General features: G+C 45.6%; 1 protein-coding gene and 1 pseudogene across 3 annotated transcripts in view; both read right to left on the minus strand.

Annotated features, from left to right (window-relative positions):
- Positions 1 to 9,679: 9,679 nt before the first annotated feature.
- On the minus strand, positions 9,680 to 11,550 carry LOC147427075 (uncharacterized; annotated as a pseudogene).
- A 2,291-nt stretch (positions 11,551 to 13,841) lies between these two features.
- The window catches only part of LOC147427076 (protein IQ-DOMAIN 6-like), a 61,754-nt gene continuing 52,896 nt past the window's right edge, over positions 13,842 to 22,699 (minus strand). For 2 of the 3 annotated variants that reach the window (XM_086499100.1, XM_086499099.1), the window contains one exon: positions 13,842 to 14,577. In XM_086499100.1, the coding sequence (XP_086355226.1) occupies positions 14,089 to 14,577 (489 nt within the window). In that variant the 3' untranslated portion in view covers positions 13,842 to 14,088. The remainder of the gene's footprint in view (positions 14,578 to 22,699) is intronic. The other variant, XM_086499101.1, reaches the window with a different exon arrangement.

Here is a 22,699-nt window from a genome sequence, read left to right on the forward strand (position 1 = left end):
TGCAATGGACACCATTCTAGGTGTCAATTGGGGCTATGTTGACGGTTTGCATGATGGTGACCGTTATAAGTGCAATGTGTCCCCCACACAGCTTTGCCTTCGGTATTTGAAAGCAAGGTGCACCTTGTATGCACGGTTTAGCTATGAGAGGTGGATGCACAAACGTGGCAAATGGATACCCTTGCATCTGACAGCCGAAGAGATTCAATCCTTTGAAATTCGTGTCCGCATGCCCAATAACGAGATGGAGGTGGTTGCAGTAAATCCGCATTGGACTCTTGCCAATCTTCGGGAACACTTTGTCATAATGGGATTCGAGGATGTCGGTAATGCAAGTTTAAAACTAGAACAACGCAAGGTCTGCTTTGTGCTTCCTTAGCTACCTTTTCTTATTTTCTGTGGGTTTTTGTATTTTGATTACCCATTTTAGGTTGTATAGATTGGAAGGCGGATGGAGGCCACTATGCTTGTTTACAAAGATTGGGCTACAGACGAAATCATCTTGTCTAAGTGAATTGGCTTGTAACTTTAATCGTTTATATATTGGATATTTTATTAAAGATTTTGAAAAGTTTTAAGGTGTTGTACTTGATTTTGTACTTGAGTTTTAAGGTGGTGTAAATTTATTTTTTAAATCCATATTTTTTATTTTTTTTGAGATAGAATATGTCTATATAAGGAGGACCACCTCCTCATTTCACCATTTTCATCCCAACATTGCAGAGAGACCTAGCATACCCAATTACGCAAAGAGAAGACATGGCTGCTACTAATGCTTTAGATGCATTCCTTACTGAGGTTGGGCATGCAAATCGCCCTGAGCTTCAAGCATTTTTCACAACCCAACCCGATTTGGAAACCACCTTGACCCTCCACTCTCAATCTCTTGATCACATTACTTCATACATTTCCACATGCATGGGGAGATTCATTGTTGAGTTACCAAACCGACCAGGGCAATGGGTCCCTGAAGGCCTTCTCCACCACATCTACCAAGGGGACAGGCCATTTCATCAGCGGCTTGCACGCTTTGCCACCATAGCACAACCCGCCGGACAATATGTGCGGCTTGAAGCTGATGATGTGCGAGCAATGTGTAAGGGAAGGATCGGAAACACTTTTTTCTCTGTTCACGCCATAATGATCTTCCTCCTTCACGAGTGCCCAGCAGGCCCTGACGTAGTGCTACCTCACTTGTAGATCGGCGGGGTATTGGCTGATGTGAAGGACCCCAAGCCCGTGGCCATTGACTCATCCGCAGAGGAGAGGACGCTTGCCTTGACCTACCCTGTAGGGATTCAAGGCCTCTTGGAGGCCTCTCCATCAGTCGGTTCATCCTCGCGACCGCCAGAAGGAACCACCACTCGGGATGCCATCCCTGAGGTAGAGATTACCCGCTTCTCCTCCATTGTGGTGGGTGGGGAGGAGTTTGTGTTTATGCACGATCTGGAGAAATCCTTTGAGCTTCGCATGGATGAGTGTTTCTCCATCCTCGATGCCCATGGAAAGTTTGAGCTTGATACCACCACCTCCCATGACGATGATCTCCTACTGCCCATGGGGAATACTTTGGCGGACACATTGGCGATCGCACAAGCCGAGGTGGCAGCGGCTGAGCAGGCCAAGGTCTCTGAGGAGGAGTTTGTGGCCGTGCAAGCCATGTGTTTGGCTAAACGCGCAAGAGTGGATTCACCACCACCTGCTGCAACACCTGTTTTGCTTGATCCAAAGGGGAAGTCAAGCGTGGATCTTTACTTGCACCCGGATGCCTATGAGGAGGATCGTAGACAAGAGGTATAGATACTCACTTACATTTGATTGTTACAAATGATTTTGTTAATGTTATATCATAATTCTGTGCCATATCTCAGAAAACCTATGTTCTGCAGGATGTTCAGGAGGTTGACGCCTGGGCGCAACGGTCAGAGGGGAGGAGGACGCCGTTCGGACCTCAAGCGGCACTTGCTCACTACCTCGGCACACTTCCCACTGGTGTCGTGGTGTTTGTCCATGCCGACTACTCTCCCAATGTTCGCTACAACATTTTTGCTCTCCATTCACTCTCCAAGGCGTTGTGTTTAACAACACTTGCCCAAACGGCCAACCTTGTAGTGCTTGTAAAGAAAGATTTTGCAATATCCACTTTCGGTGTAAACTTTCGCGGGCGCCTTATTGCCCATGTCGGCATGAACCAAGCTGTAGGGGTTAATGACACCCAAGAAATCACAACCACTTTACTTAACAGGGAGCCACCCCAAAAGGCCAAGCGCCAGAAAATTGTAATTAGAAAGATCCTAAAGCAAAATCCGGATATCATGTAAAGCATTGATTTCTTTAATGAAACTACTTTTTGCTGTCTATGACTCTCTTTCTTGCAAGGTTTTGAATTTCTCATATGTTGGGCTTCCATCGTGTATGAGAAGCACCATAATTTTTGCTATGACTACTAAAGGGTTTGGCAGGCATTAAAATTTAAAAAATGTATACTTTGTTATATCTAGGCTTCCAAAGTTATGTATGTGCCTAGTAAAGGGCTTGGAAGTCCCTAAACAATGCTGCCACAAGGGCGCGCATTAGGGCTTTCCATCAGCAGATGAAGTGTGCAAATGCGTGCCCTTGTGGCAGATGAAATTGGACACATCTAAGAGCATACCCAAGTACAAAACAGAGTGACAAGGCATTAATACCCAGTTGCAAAAGAGAAACACATGGATACCCAGGTAACCTTAAGCCCATCTTGCCCCAGATACCTAAAGATGTATTAACAAACCACAAAACTGTGGCAATATCTAAACCCTTCTTGGAGAATAAGAGCATATCCAGTTACAAAACAGAGTGAGAAGACAATAATACCCAGCTGCAAAACAGGAAGACATGGATACCCAGGTAACCTTAAGCCCATCTTGCCCCAGATACCTAAAGTTGTATTAACAAACCACAAGAGTAAACTTTGTGGCAATATCTAAGTCCTTTCTGGAGTTTAGGACTGACATGGACTAAGGGGGGATGAATTCCAGCAGCATCTATGCTAATTGAAGCATTGAAGCAAACAAAACATACTTATTGCTTGTCAAAATTGTCTGGAAACCACTGGAGAGTGTCAGCAAAGCACTAGGAGAGGCTGCCACAAGGGCGCGCATTATGTCCATCCATAGGCCTCTGGAAGCCCCAAATGCGCGCCCTTGTGGCAGCCAACTTGGGGGCATTCCAAGCCATTTTGAACACTTTGTAGATGTTTTTGCCATGCAATAGTGAGTCACATAGCATGGATACATCAGGAAGTGCATGCCCCACTTAGCCAAGGTGCTAAACGTAGGAAATTTTTCACAATAACAAGCTAATGGCTACATACATACAGTAGAAGGTAGACAAAACTTGCACCAGTGCTACATTGCATGGTACATAATTAAAACAATACAATGCGCATTGGGGTATACAATAAAAGACGCTTATATTCAAATTCTTCCCAATACAATTCACAGAGTGGGATATAGAATCAAAAGACGCTTGTATTCAAATTCTTCCCAATCTTGGAGTTCCGTAAATACAAAAAGGTTGATGCCTAATTACAAGCTACTCCTCATGGCGCAAACGGCGAGCAAGCTGCATATCCTTGGGCATAATGGTTACACGCTTTGCATGGATGGCACAGAGGTTAGAATCCTCGAATATGCCAGTTAAATATTGCTATGTTGCCTCTTAGACTGCCTCTATGGCCACGGCGCCCATCCGAAACTGAGTGTTGTACAATTGCAAAACCTCCCTGCATAGCCTTGCAAAAGGGGCCCTCCGAATCAAGAGCTCGGTGCTCTTTTGATAGTGTCGAATCTCCGCAAAAGCACGGCTGCGCTTTCATACCTTTTGAGGTCGACGTAGAGGTGTATTTTTGGCACGAGTCGGGGCAGCTTGCTTCCTCTTCTTGTAGACAATGCTCTTTCTCTTTTTTTTCTGCACAGGCACTTCCAACACCTCATAATCGAATTCCACCCACTCTCCATCTGATTCGTGCTCTTCACTATCGACCGGATGTGATGGTGTAGGTCCACTCCCTTTAGGAAGTGTCTTACCCCCAATAGACATGTGAGCCTGATAAGTTTGTATTTGGACGCCAACCCATGGGGCATCTTCATCCGTTTGTGTCTCTTCGGAGCCTTCTGACGGTTGCTTTTGGCTGTTTGTTTCTTTGCCCTGGTCGCTCTCATCCTCCCTGTTGCCATCAGAATCGTTGGAGTCCGATGAATAGACAACAAGACGATGCTTCCGTCTCTCTTTTGCTGCTAAAGAGGACTGGCCATGCTGATTTGAAGCTCCAGCTTCTTCTGTGTGGACTTCACCTTGAGCTTGTGAATTTCCAGCTTCTGTTGCTGTACCTTTGAGTCGTTGGCCATCCGGCCCCTCTGGATATGCAATCCTAGCCGTTTGTTTTGTTCGTGCCATGGTTGCACCTAGTAGGGAAGATGACAAAATGAGCCCCTTCAACCTTTAAATAGGTTTTTTTGAGATTTGGGCCCTTTCACACTATGCGGCCAATTAAGTGAAACTCAAATAAAGCAATTGAATTGAACAACTAAACCTGGATCATGCGGACGGCTGACGCGACGCCCAAACGTTGCCTTTTCGATATTTAGTTGCACGCCAAGCTTCGTGGCCGAGGGACGCTCGCGAGCGTTTCCACTTCTCGGATGCTGCAGTACGGGAAGCGTTGCGTAACTGCTTTGCTAACATCGATTCTCTTGCTTTCTCAATAGTACGAGTTCTCCCAAAGGTGTGCCTAAAAAACCAATTAAACATCTCTTGGAGGTAGTTGGAGTGTGAACTACCACCACCATGCCGAGTATTCTTAAAGTAGACTCCTTTTGCTCGATAGTGGGACTTCTCCATGCCTTGTGTACTCCATATATCAAGCGAACCATAGCGGTCCATGAAGTATGCACCATGCGCATAGAGAATGTGCTAAAACAACCAAAAAGGAGATAAGCGAATAGAAAAGTTACATTTTCAAACATTGCATATGTATTAAGTCCGTTAAAACAAACCATGTAGTGTGTAATCTTGCTTTCAGACCATCCGTCCTTAGCGGCCTTTGTGAATTCATAAAGCACCTTCTTGAACTCCTCTCACTGCTCAACGGTGGTGCTTGAAAGATTCATCACTTGCACAACCTTTTAAAAGGATGACCATACTAGCTTGCATTGGTTAGCAACCTCCACATTCGGATCTTTGTCCGTCGTGCATGAACACAAATCTTTCCACAACTCCCACCTCTTCTCACTTGCTAGATCGACACTTGCCTTGGATACCTGCATTGGAGACTTTGACATCTTCTTGAAAAATCGACGTGCTTTGGCTCCATTCATGGAAACCTTCTGTGCCACCTCATATGTCTTCTCCCTACAAGTCTCTGCTACAATGTTCACCCTTGATCGGTGACATCCAATATCATTAAGGAGCGTCTCCACCCCCTGCAAGGAGTCTTTTGACCGTTGAAGGGACTTCATTGTGAAAGCATAATCAATGTGATGCTTTAAGATCCTATCAAATATTCGCATAAACGCATGCAATGTGCAAAAGTGAACATTGTTGAGGGAGAAGGAAATTATGGGGTTCCACCCAGGATCTTTGCTATCCCTATTGGGCACCTGTAGCATATCACATGAAAGAACCGAACTTTGCCACTCCCTATTTATATGGTCATCATTATCATCGTCCTGACCTTCCACTTGAGTTGCTCGACTTGTCTTGTGCCCTTTCGTACAGAATGGACAGGGAAGTAAAGAATTTGCACCTTGTTTGCATCCAAGCATGCACTTTATGGTCTTTATATCACCACCTAAATGCCATTCAACATCAAACTCCCCACGTCCTGGAACCATGAGCTTCTCACTGTCTATTTGAGCTTTAATGACCTCTGTGACCCATGGGATTCTACTGAAAATCCATGCAAGGACTTCATGTGTCTCTTTCGGAACTTCAATCGCACCAAGCCACCATATATCCTTCTCTGATTGCACACTAAAAGAGGGCTTTGTCGCTTCACTTCACTCGAACTGCAAGATTGCTTGGCATAAGCTAGGGCTTCATTCATAAGCGTGATGCTCATTCTCTCCAACTTTCTCCCTTTAACAATTACACACTCATCCAACTTCAGCACGAACACAAGCTTGCCTTCAAGAACTATCAACAACATAAAGCCTCAGAATGCATGTTATGACACATCATAGAGCATGTAGGCAACTCTAAACTAACCTGTATCTCTCAAATTGTAGAAAACAGCCATGGACTGCTGCAATCGTATCAAGTCCACAAAGATATTGTTGAATTTGGTGTAAACAAACCCTTCGGTCCGCAACACACTGTTAGAAACAGCACCGCTTTCCTTCCCGCGGCCCTTCCTTCCTTGTGATTTGCTACGGAGCGGCTGAAGAGACATCGTGTCTTCAATATACAAGTAGTCCCCTAATCGGTGAACAACATCTTCATTTGACACCTTCTTGGCAATCTGCACTCTGTGAGGAAGTGGGAATAGGTTTTCCGTGACTCCTCGACTTCTTAATGCATCTTTTAACACTTGATGTATTGCTTGATAGCCCTTGGTACTAATCCCAACAGCATCACAAATATCCTGAACATCTAGATCAATGACAATATTAGAAAAATCTCTAAGAACTCTCTTAGTGATTGCGTCTTTCAAGTGTTTTGCCTCTGGAGCATCAAGCATCCCAATAAAATCCTCTTTGTTGAAACAAGAACGAAGTAAAGTAGCCCTAGCTGACGCATTCTCGCCGCCGCACGTTTCTTGGACGAAGTTCCTATTGCCCAAAACAACAATGATGAGCCGTATTAAACTTAAACAACATGAGGGATAGAACATGTTACCTCATAGCTGTCACCCTTCGTTTTCTTGCACCTCCACGTGGTGCAAGACGTTTCCTCACCCTACCTCCCATGGCAGTACCCTTCATGTGTGAAAGAGGATCCTCAAGCTTTTTAATTACATTTTCCTTGGTTGTGATGGTGCTATTTGCCTCCTCAAGCGCACTAGTAGCTGTTTGCATCTGAGCTTGAAGATTGTGGAAACTCCCATTGAGCAACTGCCAATGACGCAAGTAGATCTCGGACCGCGCAATTTCGTGTTTGTTGAGTCTCTTGCAGTAGCCCAACAAACCTTACTCTCCATTTCCAACGTATTGCAACAGTGATGGAATGTTTGTAAAAGACGAATGAACATTGAGAGAATGATCCTTTGGATACAAGCATCCGTCTGTCCAGAGATCCACATTCTTCTCCCCTTGAGCGCGGCGTTCGTTGGCTGAAGGTAATGTACCCAAGCATGTTTTCTTTGTCGGAACATACTCTTTAGGTAGGCGTAGAAAAAGCCCTGGAGACCTACCGCGTGAAGAGCTTGCTGGGACATTGGTCACGTCGTCAAGAGGCATTGTAGGATGGAGAGATGGAGCTTGAAGGATGGAGAGATAGAGCTTGTAGGATGGAGAGATGGAGCTTGAAGGATGGAGAGATGGGTGCGTAGGTGCAGCAGCAGGTGCAGGTGCAAGGGGGATGGGTGTAAGAGAGGAGCTTAGATTAGGAGAGAGTTTTCAATTTTGGGGGGAATTTTCTAAAAGTTTGGAGGGAGTCAAAAAATGTTGAATTTTGAGTAATTTAACTTAAAAATCTGTTTTTTATTATGTGTATATGTTGGGGGTACTTTTTAGGGGGGAATAGAGTTTTTTTGAAAGTTTTTGAAAAAAGTCATTTTTTTTACCTCTTTGACCCACGGATTTTCTTAGGTGGCATGGAAGAGTTAAGAGGCCACTTACGAATTGGCCAAAAAGGTAGAGAGAGAAGACCCCCTACCCCCCTACTTTTCAAATGGTTTACCCCCCCCCCCCCCCCCTTCCCCCTACCTTTTTAGGGGTCAAAGGTGGAGGAGACCCTACCAAAATAGCCCCATTCAAAGCCTTTGTCCCCCTTAATCTTGGCAGGCTTCCTTTAAATTAGAGATTCTTACAAGGCCCATGGAGAGTCCATTTTTTTCCTAATGACAATGCCTGCTATTGGGACATTTTAGGAATCATTCTTGCACTCTTGTATGCAATCTACTTCTTTCTAAGTCTCTGTGTTTAGCTATAACTCAATCTATCTTGTAACTCTTAAGTGTTTTTGGATGCACTCCATCTCTAACCACCTATCTCTAAAGCTAATTGTCCCCGTATAACTTGGCAACTACATCTCTAACTCTCTATCTCACAAACCCCCCATCGCACTGACTCTCTATCTCATGAACTCTCCATCACACTAACTTTTCGAGTCTAGATTGCTAACTCTCTCTGTCAGTTCGCTGACACTTCGTTTCTCTAACTCAATATCACACTAACTCTATGTCTATAAATCACTAATTGTATATCGCAATATCTCTCCCTCATTAACTCTATATCTATATCTCACTAACACTAGCATTGTAACTCTGGCTATTTAACCTACACTGCAACTTGCTAACTCACTAACTCTTTATCTCACTCATTACCTATATACCTCTATCTCCCTAACACTAACATTGTAACTCGCGCTATCTAACAGACATTGCAACTAGCTAACAATGTACTCTCTCAATTATTCACTAACGTACTAACTCACTATCGCACTAACTCTACATTGATTGTCAAATGTATATGTAAGTCACTGACTTTATGTCGCTCTAACTCCATATCTCAGAGAATCTCTATCGCAATAACTATGTACCTCTCACTCATTAACTCTCTCTCTCTCTCTCTCTCTCTCTCTCTCTCTCTCTCTCTCTCTCTAACACTAACTGCATATCGCAATATCTCTCCCTTACTAACTCTATATCTATATCTCACAAACACCAACATTGTAACTTTGGCTATATAACCGTACACTACAACTTGCTAACTCACTAACGCACTATCTCACTCATTAATTGTATACCTCTATCTCCCTAACACTAACAATGTAACTCGTGCTATCTAACCAACACTACAGCATGCTAATAGTGTCTCTCACTGATTCACTAACATACTAACTCACTATCGCACTAACTCCACATTGATTGTCAAATGTATCTATAAGTCACTGACTTTATGTCGCTCTAACTCCATGTCTCATACGATCTCTATCGCACTAACTATGTACCTCTCACTCATTAAAGTCTCTCTCTATCTATCTAACATTAACTACATATCGCAATATCTCTCCCTCATTAACTCTATACCTATATCTCACAAACACCAACAATGTAACTCTGCCTATTTAACCGACACTGCAACTTCCTAACTCACCAATGCACTAACTCTCTATCTCACTCATTAACTATATACCTCTATCTCCCTAACACTAACATTGTAACTCGTGCTATCTAACCGACACTGCAACTTGCTAACAATGTCTCTAACTCCCCATTGCACTCTCTCTCTCTCTCTCTCTCTCTCTCTCTCTCTCTCTCTCTCTCTCTCTCTCTCTCTCTCTCTCTCTCTCTCTAGATTTCTAAGTGTAATTGTAGCTCTCTCTCATTAACAACATAACGCACTATCTTTCTGAGTATTGATTGCTAACTCTATTTGATGACAAAAGATAGTTTATGTGAAACTCTTTATGTATAAAATCTCTATCTCACCAAGTATTCAAATAAAGAAAAAGATATGGTGGATTATTCAAAGGTTGTTCTAGTTTTTGGGTCCGTACTTTTATTGGTTCCTCTAACCTAAGTGTAACTCGTTGTCGCACAAACTCTCTATCTCACAAACTCCCCAAAGCACTTAACTCTATAGCAATAACATTTTTTTTTAAAAGACATTGGTATTGATTTTTTCTATTGCTTGATTACAAGAGAGGACCTAACAAGATGTAGTCTAATATCAAGCATCTCGTCCACCTGCCAAAATTCGTGCAATATGTAGTTGAATCTCGAGAGCTTTCTGTGCACGCCTTTCATCTGCATCAATTCGACGCACTTCGGCCTCAATCCTGCGGAGCTCTACCTCCTTCATGGTTTCTGCAAAAGTGGAGAGCCCTTCCTTCAGCTCAACACACATGGAGGAGCCCACTTCGGATAGACGACATCTCTTCTTGCATCGCTGGCCCCGAACGGAGTCGGAAGTCCTACCACCAAAACTTTCTCCGGCACCTGCATTGCTTGGCACACTGCTAATCAGTGTGGTTGGTGGTCCCTCTTGGGAGGGGACTGCTACATTTTTTGTTCTCATCATCGTTATTGATGTTGATGTCTCATGTCTGCGTCACTATTGTCCTCGTCTTCATTCTCCTTCGGTGCCCCAGATAGAAAGGCCTCCCCATTGAAGCAACCGACCAACCCTCACACCTTGGGTGTTCTCCCTAGAACCTAGGACATTCTATCAAAAAATTCCCAAGTAGATGGGGATGCGCCAGTGCCTTCTTCAGCCCTTTTCTCTCTTTGGTAAGTCTTGCGAAGAGAATCCCATTTATTCTTGCATTGTTGGGCCATGTAGGTGGATGAAAACTTCAAGTTCATTTGTTGAGCGAGACTAGACCAATGCTTTTGCTTGAAGTTTCCTTTACCTAGGCTTGTTCAATTCTCCTGGAAGAAGTTGATCAAGCACACGACCTTTGTCGTTGACCACTCCAAACCTTTCTTCAAACTGGAAGGCTTTCTAGCCTTGCTCTTTGGGTCTCTTTGCACCACCACTATTGAAGACAAAGCATTTGTGACTGAGCTGACTTCAGTTCCTTGCTGAGAGTGTGCCTCGATGGTAGGAAACTCCATTAGAGATATGTTTTCCTCCATGGCAGGTAGGAGAGAAGGATTCGATGGAACAGAGCCATCGAGACTTTGAGGCAATGAATGTTCAAGTGGCGGAAAGCTCGATATGAACATCGGCATCAGGCGGCATGGATCTGGGTGGAGCCATTGCAGGCATGCCTACCATTCTATTGTAATTTGTAGGGTTTGGCAGCATGTAGTAGATCCCTAAAGGATGAGGTAGCTGCAAATTGACATGATTGGCATAATGTAGTCGCCGGCTTCCAGAAGTTGATAGAATCCACCGTGTGGTGGAGGAGAGAAGACCGGCTCCGTGGGCAAAATTTGTGGCGAAATTGGAGGTGGTTGGTGTCGTTGGACGGATCGTGGAGGCCGATATGTTGTGAACACACTCAAACGTGGAGAGTTCGGTTGCAAATGAGAACGTTGCTGCTCCATTTTATATCTCTGCAAGCATCACAATAAGCACTATTAGCTAATAGGCGAGATAGGTTTTCAAACTTTAACACAACAAGCAGTGTTCTCATAGGCAAAGTGGCTAAGGTGCCAATCTGGTCTACACCTTCCCTACCATGAGAGAGAGAGAGAGAGAGAGAGAGAGAGAGAGAGCGAGCATAGGCAGATGCTAGTGTGCAGGCGTTCCCAACTTCGGTAGCTCGCTTAGCGCCTCGGGAAAACGGGCAGAGCCGGGCGTTTTTAACAGCATACTGCTGGCCTTTAAGTACTTTCTTGAGCCGTAAAGCCAGAGGCTGTCTGTAGGTGGTGGATAAGGCTGCAGGTGCGCAATGCCCCATGGTGCAGGTGGGGGTCGTTGGGTAGATGGAGCGAAGCTGGTCGATTACAGCACGTCATACCTTCTAGGTATCTACCACCAGTAGATTCTGGAAGAGGGCAGGTGGAGTTTGCAAGTAGGGTTGCTCCCTAAACTCGCATGTGATGGCGTTGCAGTTGGAGGAAACTGCCGGCATGTCGCTCGGGAGTTGGCGAAACCAAAAACTACCCGCAAACACAGCAATTAACTACGTGCGCTACCCCTACTTTCACGCAAAAGACGCAACAGCTGCAATTTTCATGCGACGTCAGATTTAGGACTTGCAGCGGCTTTCAAAGTCGTTCATGAGAGAGAGAGAGAGAGAGAGAGAGAGGAAGAAGAAGCAATTTTTACGTCATAAGAACAATCTAAGAGACCTCAAAGATCTATTGGATGATTCTTGAACTCACTCGTCAAGGTCCACGGTCATAGGGCTAAGCATCTCAGCCCTCCATCCACTCTACATGACTGATAGTAATCTTAGAGACCACCGTAGGATGCAAGACAACTCAGCACATGTCACAAAAAAAAACAAGACAGTGAGGATTGCTATACAAAATCTGACACATGAGCAACAATAATAAAAAAGTGAAGTGCTTCCACAATCATAAGTTGACATATTAGTTGTCAATTCTAAAAAAACACAGATTATCAAAAAGGGAAAATTACCAAAAACCCCCTCTAATTTGTGGAAATTCCTAATATATCCCTAAAATTTCAAAAATTCCCAAAATACCAACTAATGATTGCATTAGTTTTTGATAGGGAAAATTACCAAAATACCCTCAAATTTCAAAAATTCCCAAAATACCCCCAATATTTTGTCATAAATTTCCAAAATGCCCTTCAAATTTTCCAAAATTCTCAAATCACCCTTGCTTGTGAGATTAAATTTTTCCAAAGATATAAAAATTTGTAGCTTTTCATAAGAAGACCGTTTGTCTATCAATACAAGATGCTAAAACTAGAATTTGAGTTGGTTATGTATGCTTTGGAGATGAATTGCTTCATTATTTTTAGACATAATTGCCTTTTTTTGCAAGGTAAGTTGTGACAAATTACGTGCTAAGCACTCAAAAACGGATCTCAATTGCCAAAAAGGAATAAAGGTTAGAAAATCTTGAACTATCCAACACCAGTTGCCAAGAAACCAGGTAACACTGTCACAAATTATGTCATCGGTCACATCATGTTCCAAGCTAAAAGCAAGGATTTATTGTCCATGTGGGTTGCTTTGATTGGTCCCCCTCCCCCGAAACCTTAGACGGCCGGAAAAGGACCTACAATGTCCTTTCCCCACAATGCAACTCCCTTCCCTTCCCCACAATTCAACTCCCCATGGCTCCTGGCCTCCACCGTTTGCCAATGGTCGCTGCATTATGGGTAAAGGACACTCTAGGACGAGTCCAGTTCCTTTCCCTTCGCCACCATCACCGATTATATTCCCAGATCTATCATTTCCTCACTGTGTCTGTGTTTATGCTCCCTTAATCTATTTGTTGCTTTATGTGAGCTTGTTGGCTATTGGAGCTTCCCAGGCTCGATCTATTTCATTAAGTTTCAAGGTTGAGGTACTTGTTTGCAGAGGCAGAAAGGACATCACTTGAGTTTCCCATTCTTCAAGGGCTTGAGCTGAGTCAGGCCGACGAAAAGCTCTCCCCAACGACAGCATGTGAACGTGAAGAGCTTCAAACGAGTATGCAGCAAAAAGAAAGATATTATTGCAGATGACGGTTTGGATGAGGACCTCATATCCGCCTCCCTTAGATAAAAGAACCACAGCTAAGTAACGATTGTCCAAAGCCCAAAGGCAGTTTTCTGAGCTAGAGGATAATTTTCTTGTTTATCCAAAATAGGCACAATTATAGAACATTGGTCCACTAGTTAAGAACAACAGGTGCTGGTCTCCATTGCTTCACCACATAAAAAGGCTCAGGCTCAAGGCTTCACTTAATTTAATTTTTGGGACTCACCTAAAAGGCCTACATAGCTCAATACTGGATACACTAGCAGTCTAGCAGTTGCTCTTCATCTCTCATAGCATCATTGGCTATGATCAACCCAATCTATTGGGCATGTTAAGACCACCTTTTCAACCACCAATGAAATGTAGCAGAGGACCTACTATATCAAAATGTGCTAGCTCCTCGTAACTACATGCAACATAAGAACGTAGTTTTGCCCTTTTAGGGAATCATTTTTTTTCTTTCAAAAAAATAACTAACGAATTGTGATACAGCACAGAACAAACATGCTAGATAAGGAAAATGAATCTTTTTGGAAGTAAACTTTGTATTAAAAAATAAATGAATGATAAATGTAAGAGCACACAACTAAGAGAGAACACATTTCCAGCAAGCACCATATGCCCACCCATAACCCCATGATAGATAGGCCATTGGCTTTTCCACGACTCTTATGTGCTACTCATGACAGCATTAATGACGTATTAGGAAAAGCTAATCATTTGATTAGCTCAATAATGCCTCAACACTCCACCCGTGATTCTGCGATGTTCTATTCACTTGACCTCAGCAGCAGCTGTTGATTTTCGGGCGGAGTTGGGTAGTGAAGTTTTCCTCTTGGAGTCCTTGACAGGCCGCTGTTTTGGAGTATTCCACGACCGCCAATTGCGCTGTTTTGACATGTGCACGCCATTCGTCTTTTGAGCTTGTGTTTTTCCATTTAGCTTGCTTGCCCCAGAAAAATGCCCACTAGCTGCTCCATGTGATTTAGCCCTGGAAAGCTGGCTATGGTTCCCTCTAGGTGTATTGGGTTTTGAGTTGGCTGACTTGCTTGTACCAACAGAGGCAGACTTTTTGAGTGTGATATTCTTCCCTGTCGTTTCTTCACCTGCTTGATCATCTGACTTCAAATTGGTATTTGAAAGATAGCCCTCCGTAGCTTGACTATTTATCCAACGATCTAGCCATATCCAGCTCCATGTAGAATTGTTAAGCTCATAGTCAAATAAGGATTCCAAATTTAATCGTGACTTGGCCCGCCACTGCTACAAAGATTGCACAAAATATCTCTCTCTCTCTCTCTCTCTCTCTCTCTCTCTCTCTCTCTACTTTATTTGGTAAAGCAGGGATGCCCACTGTCCCCTACTTTATTTGGTATGTATATAGATGAGGTATCAGATTACATTGATAGAGAGGGTGACAGAGGTGCCCCACTTGCAGGGTCATGGATCCCTTTGTTGTTGTATGCAGATGATATTGTATTGATAGCAGAATCACCATATGGAATGCAGAGGCAGTTAGATTCATTACATAAATTCGCGGAGGACAGTGGACTGCCGGTAAATTTGGGTAAAACCAAAGTTATGGTGTTTAACACCACACCGCAGTGGGTTAGGAGATCGGCACCTACATTTGCATATGGCCAGGATACAGTAGAGTACACAGATGCATACACATACCTTGGTGTGGTATTTACAGGACCGAAGTTTACTCTTAAGAAAGCAGCAAATGCTAGATTGTCCAGAGCCTCTGCGGCCTTGGGAGGGTTGGAGAGGATGTGTTCACAAGTGCAGTTTCAAGAACCACGAACAAAACTTTGGCTCTTTGATACTGTGGTGGCTTCGGCTATGCTTTATGGGGTCCAGATTTGGGGAGCATCTGTGGATCAGGATAATTGGAAGTCAATGGAGAGACCTTTGGTATCTATGATTTCCCGAATGATTAGAGCCAAGGCCTCCGTACCACACGCGATTATCCGAGCGGAACTAGCTGCCCCTCCGATAGGAATTGAAGCTCTTACCAGATCAGTGTCCTTTATACATGGTTTATGGGATACAAATAATTGCTGATATACTAGATTGGCCCTCGAATCCTCTTGACAATTAGCAATGAAAGGAGATACATCATGCTGGTATGCGCAACTGTCCTCGTGGTTTCAGAGACACGGGTTCAGTATGGAAAGATTACCCCCCTTCCAATACTCTCTTGAGGCTCCATCACTGGCAATCACACGAGCGGAGATTAATAAAATCATCCGCCATGATCTTATACAGTTGGACACTAAGAGGACATGGGTAGACCCTACACAAGAATTGGGCACGAAGATGGCCGACTACAAAGAAAACTTCCTACAGCTATCTGAAGATGGTTTTGTGATTCGCCCGAGCTACATGGATACCCACCTGTCTCATGGTTTGAGATGCGCTATTGGTCAGATTCGTACATCCTCACACCAGCTGGAAATTGAATTTGGCAGATTTAGGGGAATCCCACCTGAGAGCAGAATTTGCAAGTTATGCGGAATGGAGCCGGAGACAGAATTACACTACATATGCCATTGCACCGTATACTATGAGATACGTGGGCGTTTCCATTGCCTATTTAAAGAAGGCTTTGGACCTCTAGATAGAGTCATGCAATACCAAGATCAAAGGTACTTAGGCCTGTACCTACTGGAACTACATCGGCACAGGGATAATCTAATGAGAAGACAAAGAGCACTACAGCCTCAGATGCAGATCACAGATTTCTTCGGATCGAGAGAAGCAGGAATGGAAGGAGAAGCAAGAGGCCAGCAGCAAGCACAAAGGAGTACCCACATTCATACCAAAGGCACCCTCATTGACGGGGCGATTGAGCTTAGGAAATCGAGACGACCACGACCGAGATGTAGAAGCACACTTCATTGGAGGAGACCACAACAAAGGATTAGAAGTATTCTAGCCAGACACCAAGAATGCTCCTAAGAAGTTTATCTAATACTTTGTATTTAGTTTTTCGCATTTATTTTCACACTTTCACACTTTTCAGACATTGTAACAGATTCACCACTTTTGTATCAGTTTGGTCTCATAGGTCACTCTGGCCTTTTGAAGACGTTAATATAACATTTCATTTTCTCTCTCTCTCTCTCTCTCTCTCTCTCTCTCTCTCTCTCTCTCTCTCTCTCTCTCTCTCTCTCTCTCTCTCTCTCTGCGCTGCTCCCTCCTGCGCGCTGCCCCCCCCCTGTGCGCTGCTCCCTCCTGCGCGCTGCCACCCCCCCTGTACGCTGCTCCCTGCACGCCAAGACGGCCAGCGCGCTACCTCCAGCCCATCCACTGAACACACACACCCCATCCCCATCCCCTGCCCGCTGCCCCCTGCTCTCTGACCGTCTTGCTTATTGCCGTACCCGTAGCCATCTCTCTCTCTCTCACACACACACACACACACGGATACATACCCACACACACACTACACACATACACACATACACACACGTTGAGTGCTCTCTTCCCCTTCTCCCCTCTTCTTCACAATATGAAGAGAGGGTAGCTACAAAGACAACCATGTCTTCCCCCATCATCAAGACGCCGACACCGACAACGAAGACAACCTTCATGCTCACGAACAAGAGGCTTGCACAACTGGAGAAGGACATGAAAGAATGGCGGATGGAGAGAGAGATATGGAAGGAGGAGAAAGCCACCCTCATCAAGCTATGGAACGAAGAGGAGGAGGACATGAGAGCGGAAATCCAAAATCTCAAAGAGGAGAAGGAGAGAAGGGAACGGGAGAACGAGAAGGAGAGGGAGAGATGGAGGAAAGAGCAAGAAGAGATGAAGGCACAAATCGATCTCCTTCATGCTTCCATCACATCCCTCACCCCCGAGGAAGGAGAGATTAAAGAGGAGGCTAAGGAAGCCCTCAAGGAGGAGATCACCAAAGCCCTCACCGCAAGCATTGAGGACAAATTAGAGGCCACCAAAGAAGGATGGGTCGAAGTGGTCAAAAAGAACATCAAGAAGGTAGCAAGAGAGGAAGCCCAAAAAGATGAGGTACTCATCGTACACACAACCATCGAAGAGGAGAAGATGCGACAAGCTCGCCGTCTCAATGTGCGAGTGACCGGCATCAAAGAAGAAGAAGGGTCTACACCCGAGAGCGATGGGAAAGCTTTATGCAAGAAAGTGGGATACAAGGAAGAAGAGATCCCTTTCTCCAAAGTTTGGAGAGCCGGAAAAGATCCAAAGAAGAGAGCTCTCATCCTCCAATTCGCCTCCGAGGAGTCTCGAACTTACTTCCTCCGAAAGAGGGTCATCTTGAGAGGGATAGAAGGCCCCCCGATTTATCTTGATGATGACCTCACAAAGATGCAACAAGATCACCGTCGCGCGTGCATGCCTCGAGTCCACCAAGCCCGCAAAGAAGGGAAGAAGGCAGTATATCGAGATGGTAGGGTTATCATTGATGGCAAGACCATCGCATAGGGACTCGCGGCCTGTGGGACACACGAGGAGATTCATGTCACGGTTTGGAATTGCAATGGAGACCTATGGACACACCCAGAGAGACTTGAGGAGGTGATGAGAGGTCGAGACATCATTCTACTTACAGAGACACACGAGAGCCCGGAGAGAGGGTTACCACGGATACATGGATTCCAGTGGGAGTCTCTACATCGAGGATGTATGCGCCAGCACACCACTCGCGGCTCAGGAGGAGTGGCCATACTCTTTAGACAGGGGCTTCACAGCAGACTACAGATTGTTGCCCGGGACCCACAGGCCCGCTACATGTGGATTCGCCTCGAGCTCTCACGAGACAGGATCGTCTACATTGCCCTTTGCTACTTTGCTCCCACAGGCTCCAGATTCGCCCCTATTGAGCAGGAGTCACCGTTTGCATGCCTCACGGAGGAGATTATGGAGTACTCCACACTGGGTGAAGTCTTCCTTATGGGAGACTTCAATGCTCGTACGCGCAGTGAGCAGTGTGAGGCATATGACCATGAGGACCCAGAGGCACTACACACTCTAGATGAGGAGGCTACTATGAGAGATACAGCAGACAGAGCTCCAGTCACAGCCTACGGACGACATCTACTTCGACTTGGCTCCCAGCACCGTCTCGTTATTTATAACGGGATGGTCCAGTGGCCCACCTCAGGGGGCCTGACTTGTATGCCACATGGAGTTGCAGAAGGAGGGGGGAGTACAGTCGACTATATTCTGGGACCCAGGGAGGCTACACACCTTATCACATCCTTCACCATTCCACCCATACCCATCGGAGCCGACCACACATACCTCTCTTTCTCCATCACCGGAGATACCATCCCACACAGCTCCACAGCACACACTCCACACACCACCATCCATTTCACACATAAGCTAGCCTCTCTTTACTCGGCCAAGGTCGAACATGGCCTATGCCTCCTCCACCCATCCACACCACTCTCAGTTCTCACATCACATATCTCTTCCGTTCTCCACACTTCAACTATTAGCTCTTTTCCACACACCACTCACACAGGACGCACTCCCCCCCCCGGGACTATGCCTCAGAACCGTTGGTATGATGATGAGTGCAGAGAGCTATACCGACGCCTCCGTGCACGGCGAGCCTTAGGAGAGATCACAGAGAGAGAGGCCAGACGGCATATGAAGACGCTGACACGCCAAAAGCGGCGAGCATTCGAAGAGGCACAGGAGCTTGAGCTATACCGCCTATTCATGAGCATGGATAGCGCGACGGCATGGCGCACCCTGCGCGAGCCACATCCGACTACAGCTATTGAGGATCCACAAATATGGCATGATCATGCAGAGCGACTTTATGAGGTGCCCGGGCAGCCTCCTATCCCACAGCCACACGAGCCACGCCCCACGTGCTCCTCCTTCTTTACAGCAGAGATGGTAGAGAGGGCCATACGCCGCATGCAGCACAGACGATCAACTGACCATACTGGATTACAGAGTGAGCACATCATTTATGCGGCCTCCACTATAGCCCCGTTGATTGCACATGTCTTCAACCGGGCTATAGGGGAGGGCTTCCCAGAGGAGTGGACACAGCACACCATAGTGCCTATCCACAAATCTGGCGACACCCTGGACCCAGGGAACTACAGGACTATCATGATTGGCCACACGATGGCCAAGCTATATGGAGCAGTACTTGAGGCACAGCTCAGCTGCTACGCAGAGACCGAGGGTTTACGAGCTCCAGGCCAGGCAGGTTTCAGACAAGCTTTCTCCACCACTGACCACATCTTCGTTCTGCGCTGCCTCATTGATGGGGCAAAGGCGCGGAAGAAGAGGCTTTACTGCTGCTTTGTGGACTTCCGCAAGGCCTTTGACACAGTCCCACGCGAGAGACTCTTCCAGCGCCTTCACAGCATTGGGGTACCAACAGAGATGATTTGGGCCATATATGCTCTCTATGAGAGGGTGACGGGTCGGGTTCGTTGCCCAGGCGGTTTTTCAGAGACCATTGCTAGCACCATTGGTGTTAAGCAAGGATGCCCACTCTCCCCGACACTCTTTGGGCTCTACATCGACGAGATCTCCGACTACATACTGCGAGCAGGGGGAGAGGGGAGCGACTTGGCAGGTACTCCGGTCCACATCATGTTATATGCTGATGATATTGTGTTGATTTCAGAGTCACCCGAGGGCTTGCAACGCCATCTTGAGGCCTTGGACGAATTCAGCACACACAGGGGGTTGACTGTGAACCTTGGCAAAACCAAGGTTATGATCTTTCACACATCCAGTGTAGTGAGGAGCGCCGCCACCTTCACAGCAGCAGGAGGACAGGTTGATGTAGTCACCTCCTATGTCTACCTTGGCATCACATTCACCAGCCTACCAGGACCCTTCACTATGAGGCAGGCTGCTGTTGACAGGCTCACCCGAGGATATGCAGCTCTGGCCATGCTAGAGCGGAGATGCCACCAGGCACACTTTCAGGAGCCCCGCACGAAGGGGTGGCTTTTCGACACCTTAGTCACCCCGGCCTTGATGTACTCGGCGGCAGTATGGGCACCAGGATTGACAGCTGACCAGTGGACACAGCTTGAGAGACCACAGGTATGTATGATCTCACGCTTGCTCCGCAGCAAGAAGACAGTGCCACATGACATTATTAGAGCCGAGCTCGCCACACCACCTATGGTTGTAGAGGCACTATTCCAGACAGTTTGCTTCATCCAGAGGATGAGAGAGCTACCTCCTGACAGACTTACCCGTAGAGCATTTGAGGCAGCTATACAGCTATCAGAGAATGGGCATGAGAGAGCATGGTACTCACAGGTCAGAGCATGGTTTGAGGGACACGGTCTTGACATGGAGAGCCTACCACCATTCCAGTACGACCCCCACTCACCATATGTTCACCTCTCTCGCAGTGAGAGGAACTTGGTATTGAGACAGGATCTGTGGCAGCTATACACTAGGAGAGTCTGGGAGGCACCTGGCTTGGGGACGAGGATGTCAGATTACAGAGACCAGTTTCTCACCATATTGTCTGGGGGGTTCATACAGAGACCACGCTACATGGACACATATATGCCACATAGCTCACGGGTGGCGATTGGTCAGCTGAGAGTGGCTTCACACAGGTTAGAGATTGAGATCGGGAGACATACTGGTGTTCCCAGGGAGGAGCGGATCTGCAGAGCCTGCACAGAGGAGGTGGAGAGTGAGGAGCACTTTGTATGTAGATGTAGAGCATACACTGAGATCAGAGGCAGGTATGAGGCCTTATTCAGAGGACAGCCCACTCTCCGAGAGATCATGGAATCTCGAGATCAGAGACAACTCGGACGTTTCTTACTAGAGATACAGAGCCATCGGGACACACTACTACAGCCACACACCGCTACACAGACAGAGGGGAGACAGTCGCAGCTCACAGACTTCTTTCAGAGGATTTCCGCCCCTCCCTCACCAGACACTCAGAGGGGAGTGACACTCCCACAGGCGGAGGTGAACCGAGCTAGACGACGACCACGAGTCACAGGCTACAGGGGCGCGAGCTCCCACCACCGACAGATCGAGGAGATCCGAGCCCGGGAGCGCCGTGCCACTGAGGAGCGAGTGGCTCAGATGAGGGCCGACCCGACAGCTTTCATCCGGGTAGCCTTGGCACCAGACCCGCCCATGTACCACATCTTACATCCCCCCATTAGTACAAGATGGAGCTAGATAGCTTGATGCATTCTCATGATTGTACTACCTTGAGCATATAGACATGCATATACCCCTAGAGATAGAGCTCCATCCCTCCTCAGATACTCCACTACCTTACATTCAGTTCAGTTCAGTTTTGTATCAGTTTTGTTTCATTTGTCTTTCCGATAGACGGATGACATACACACCATGTACATTTGATTTGTCTCATAGGCCGATTTCGGCCTGACATAGACGTTAAAAATCTTTCTTTCTTTCTTTCTTTCTTTCTCTCTCTCCCCTACCCACTCTAGGTACCCTCATTTATTTTTATGTTCCCCTGACACTGTACTAGAGTCTTATGGTCTCATAGGTCATTTTGGCCTTTCAAAGACGTTAATATAACATTTCATTTCTCTCAAGGTGAAAAGGTAGGTACGTAGTGTTGAGCACATATTCAATACATAAGGTACGTAACCAAAATGGTTTTGGGTTATTAGGTACATAAAATCTGTGTTTTAAAAAAAAACTTACAACCTTAATACTGAAGGAGATCTATGGTAGACTTACAAGTATCACTCCACAAATCTGAAAACTCCAAACCAAGACTGCCATAAAATATAAACTTCTAGGGCTTTCGTACAATTGTACGATACCACTTGAGACATCCGACACTAAACAATTAGAATTAAAAAACAAATACAAAGCTTCAAATGACCCTAAACTACTACATAATACAACAACAAAGTCCAAAAACTTTAGATTACACGGTGGATAAAAGACAAGACGCTATACAAGCATTTTGAAACTACGGAATGAACACTAGAATCAATCATGAACAACGAAAAGTACCTCGTATAACATGAGACATAAATAATAGTCTCATCAAAATGACAAAATCCATGAAGACGTGATACATCCAATGATCACAAATAACGCCATACAAGACCACGAATCACAAAACAATTCCTAATGTGAAGTTATTACTCAAGGGTCAAATGAGAGTCTCCTATATATACAAGTCCATTAGGGCTGTTCAATAAGACCGTCATTTTCTAAGCTTCCACAGTGATTAATGATCAAATACATGCATAATCTGGTAATGTAATTTTTTCAACGTACTCACATACGGTGTGATCCATACGTACAAATCCATGTACCATACATTCTGTATGCTATGAAAGCTCCGTACGTTGTACATATCTTACCTTTGTGTGTGCGTGTGTGTGTTTTC

Source organism: Adiantum capillus-veneris, chromosome 24 (genome assembly GCF_014529385.1).
Source record: "Adiantum capillus-veneris isolate H3 chromosome 24, ASM1452938v2, whole genome shotgun sequence".
Taxonomy (NCBI): domain Eukaryota; kingdom Viridiplantae; phylum Streptophyta; class Polypodiopsida; order Polypodiales; family Pteridaceae; genus Adiantum; species Adiantum capillus-veneris.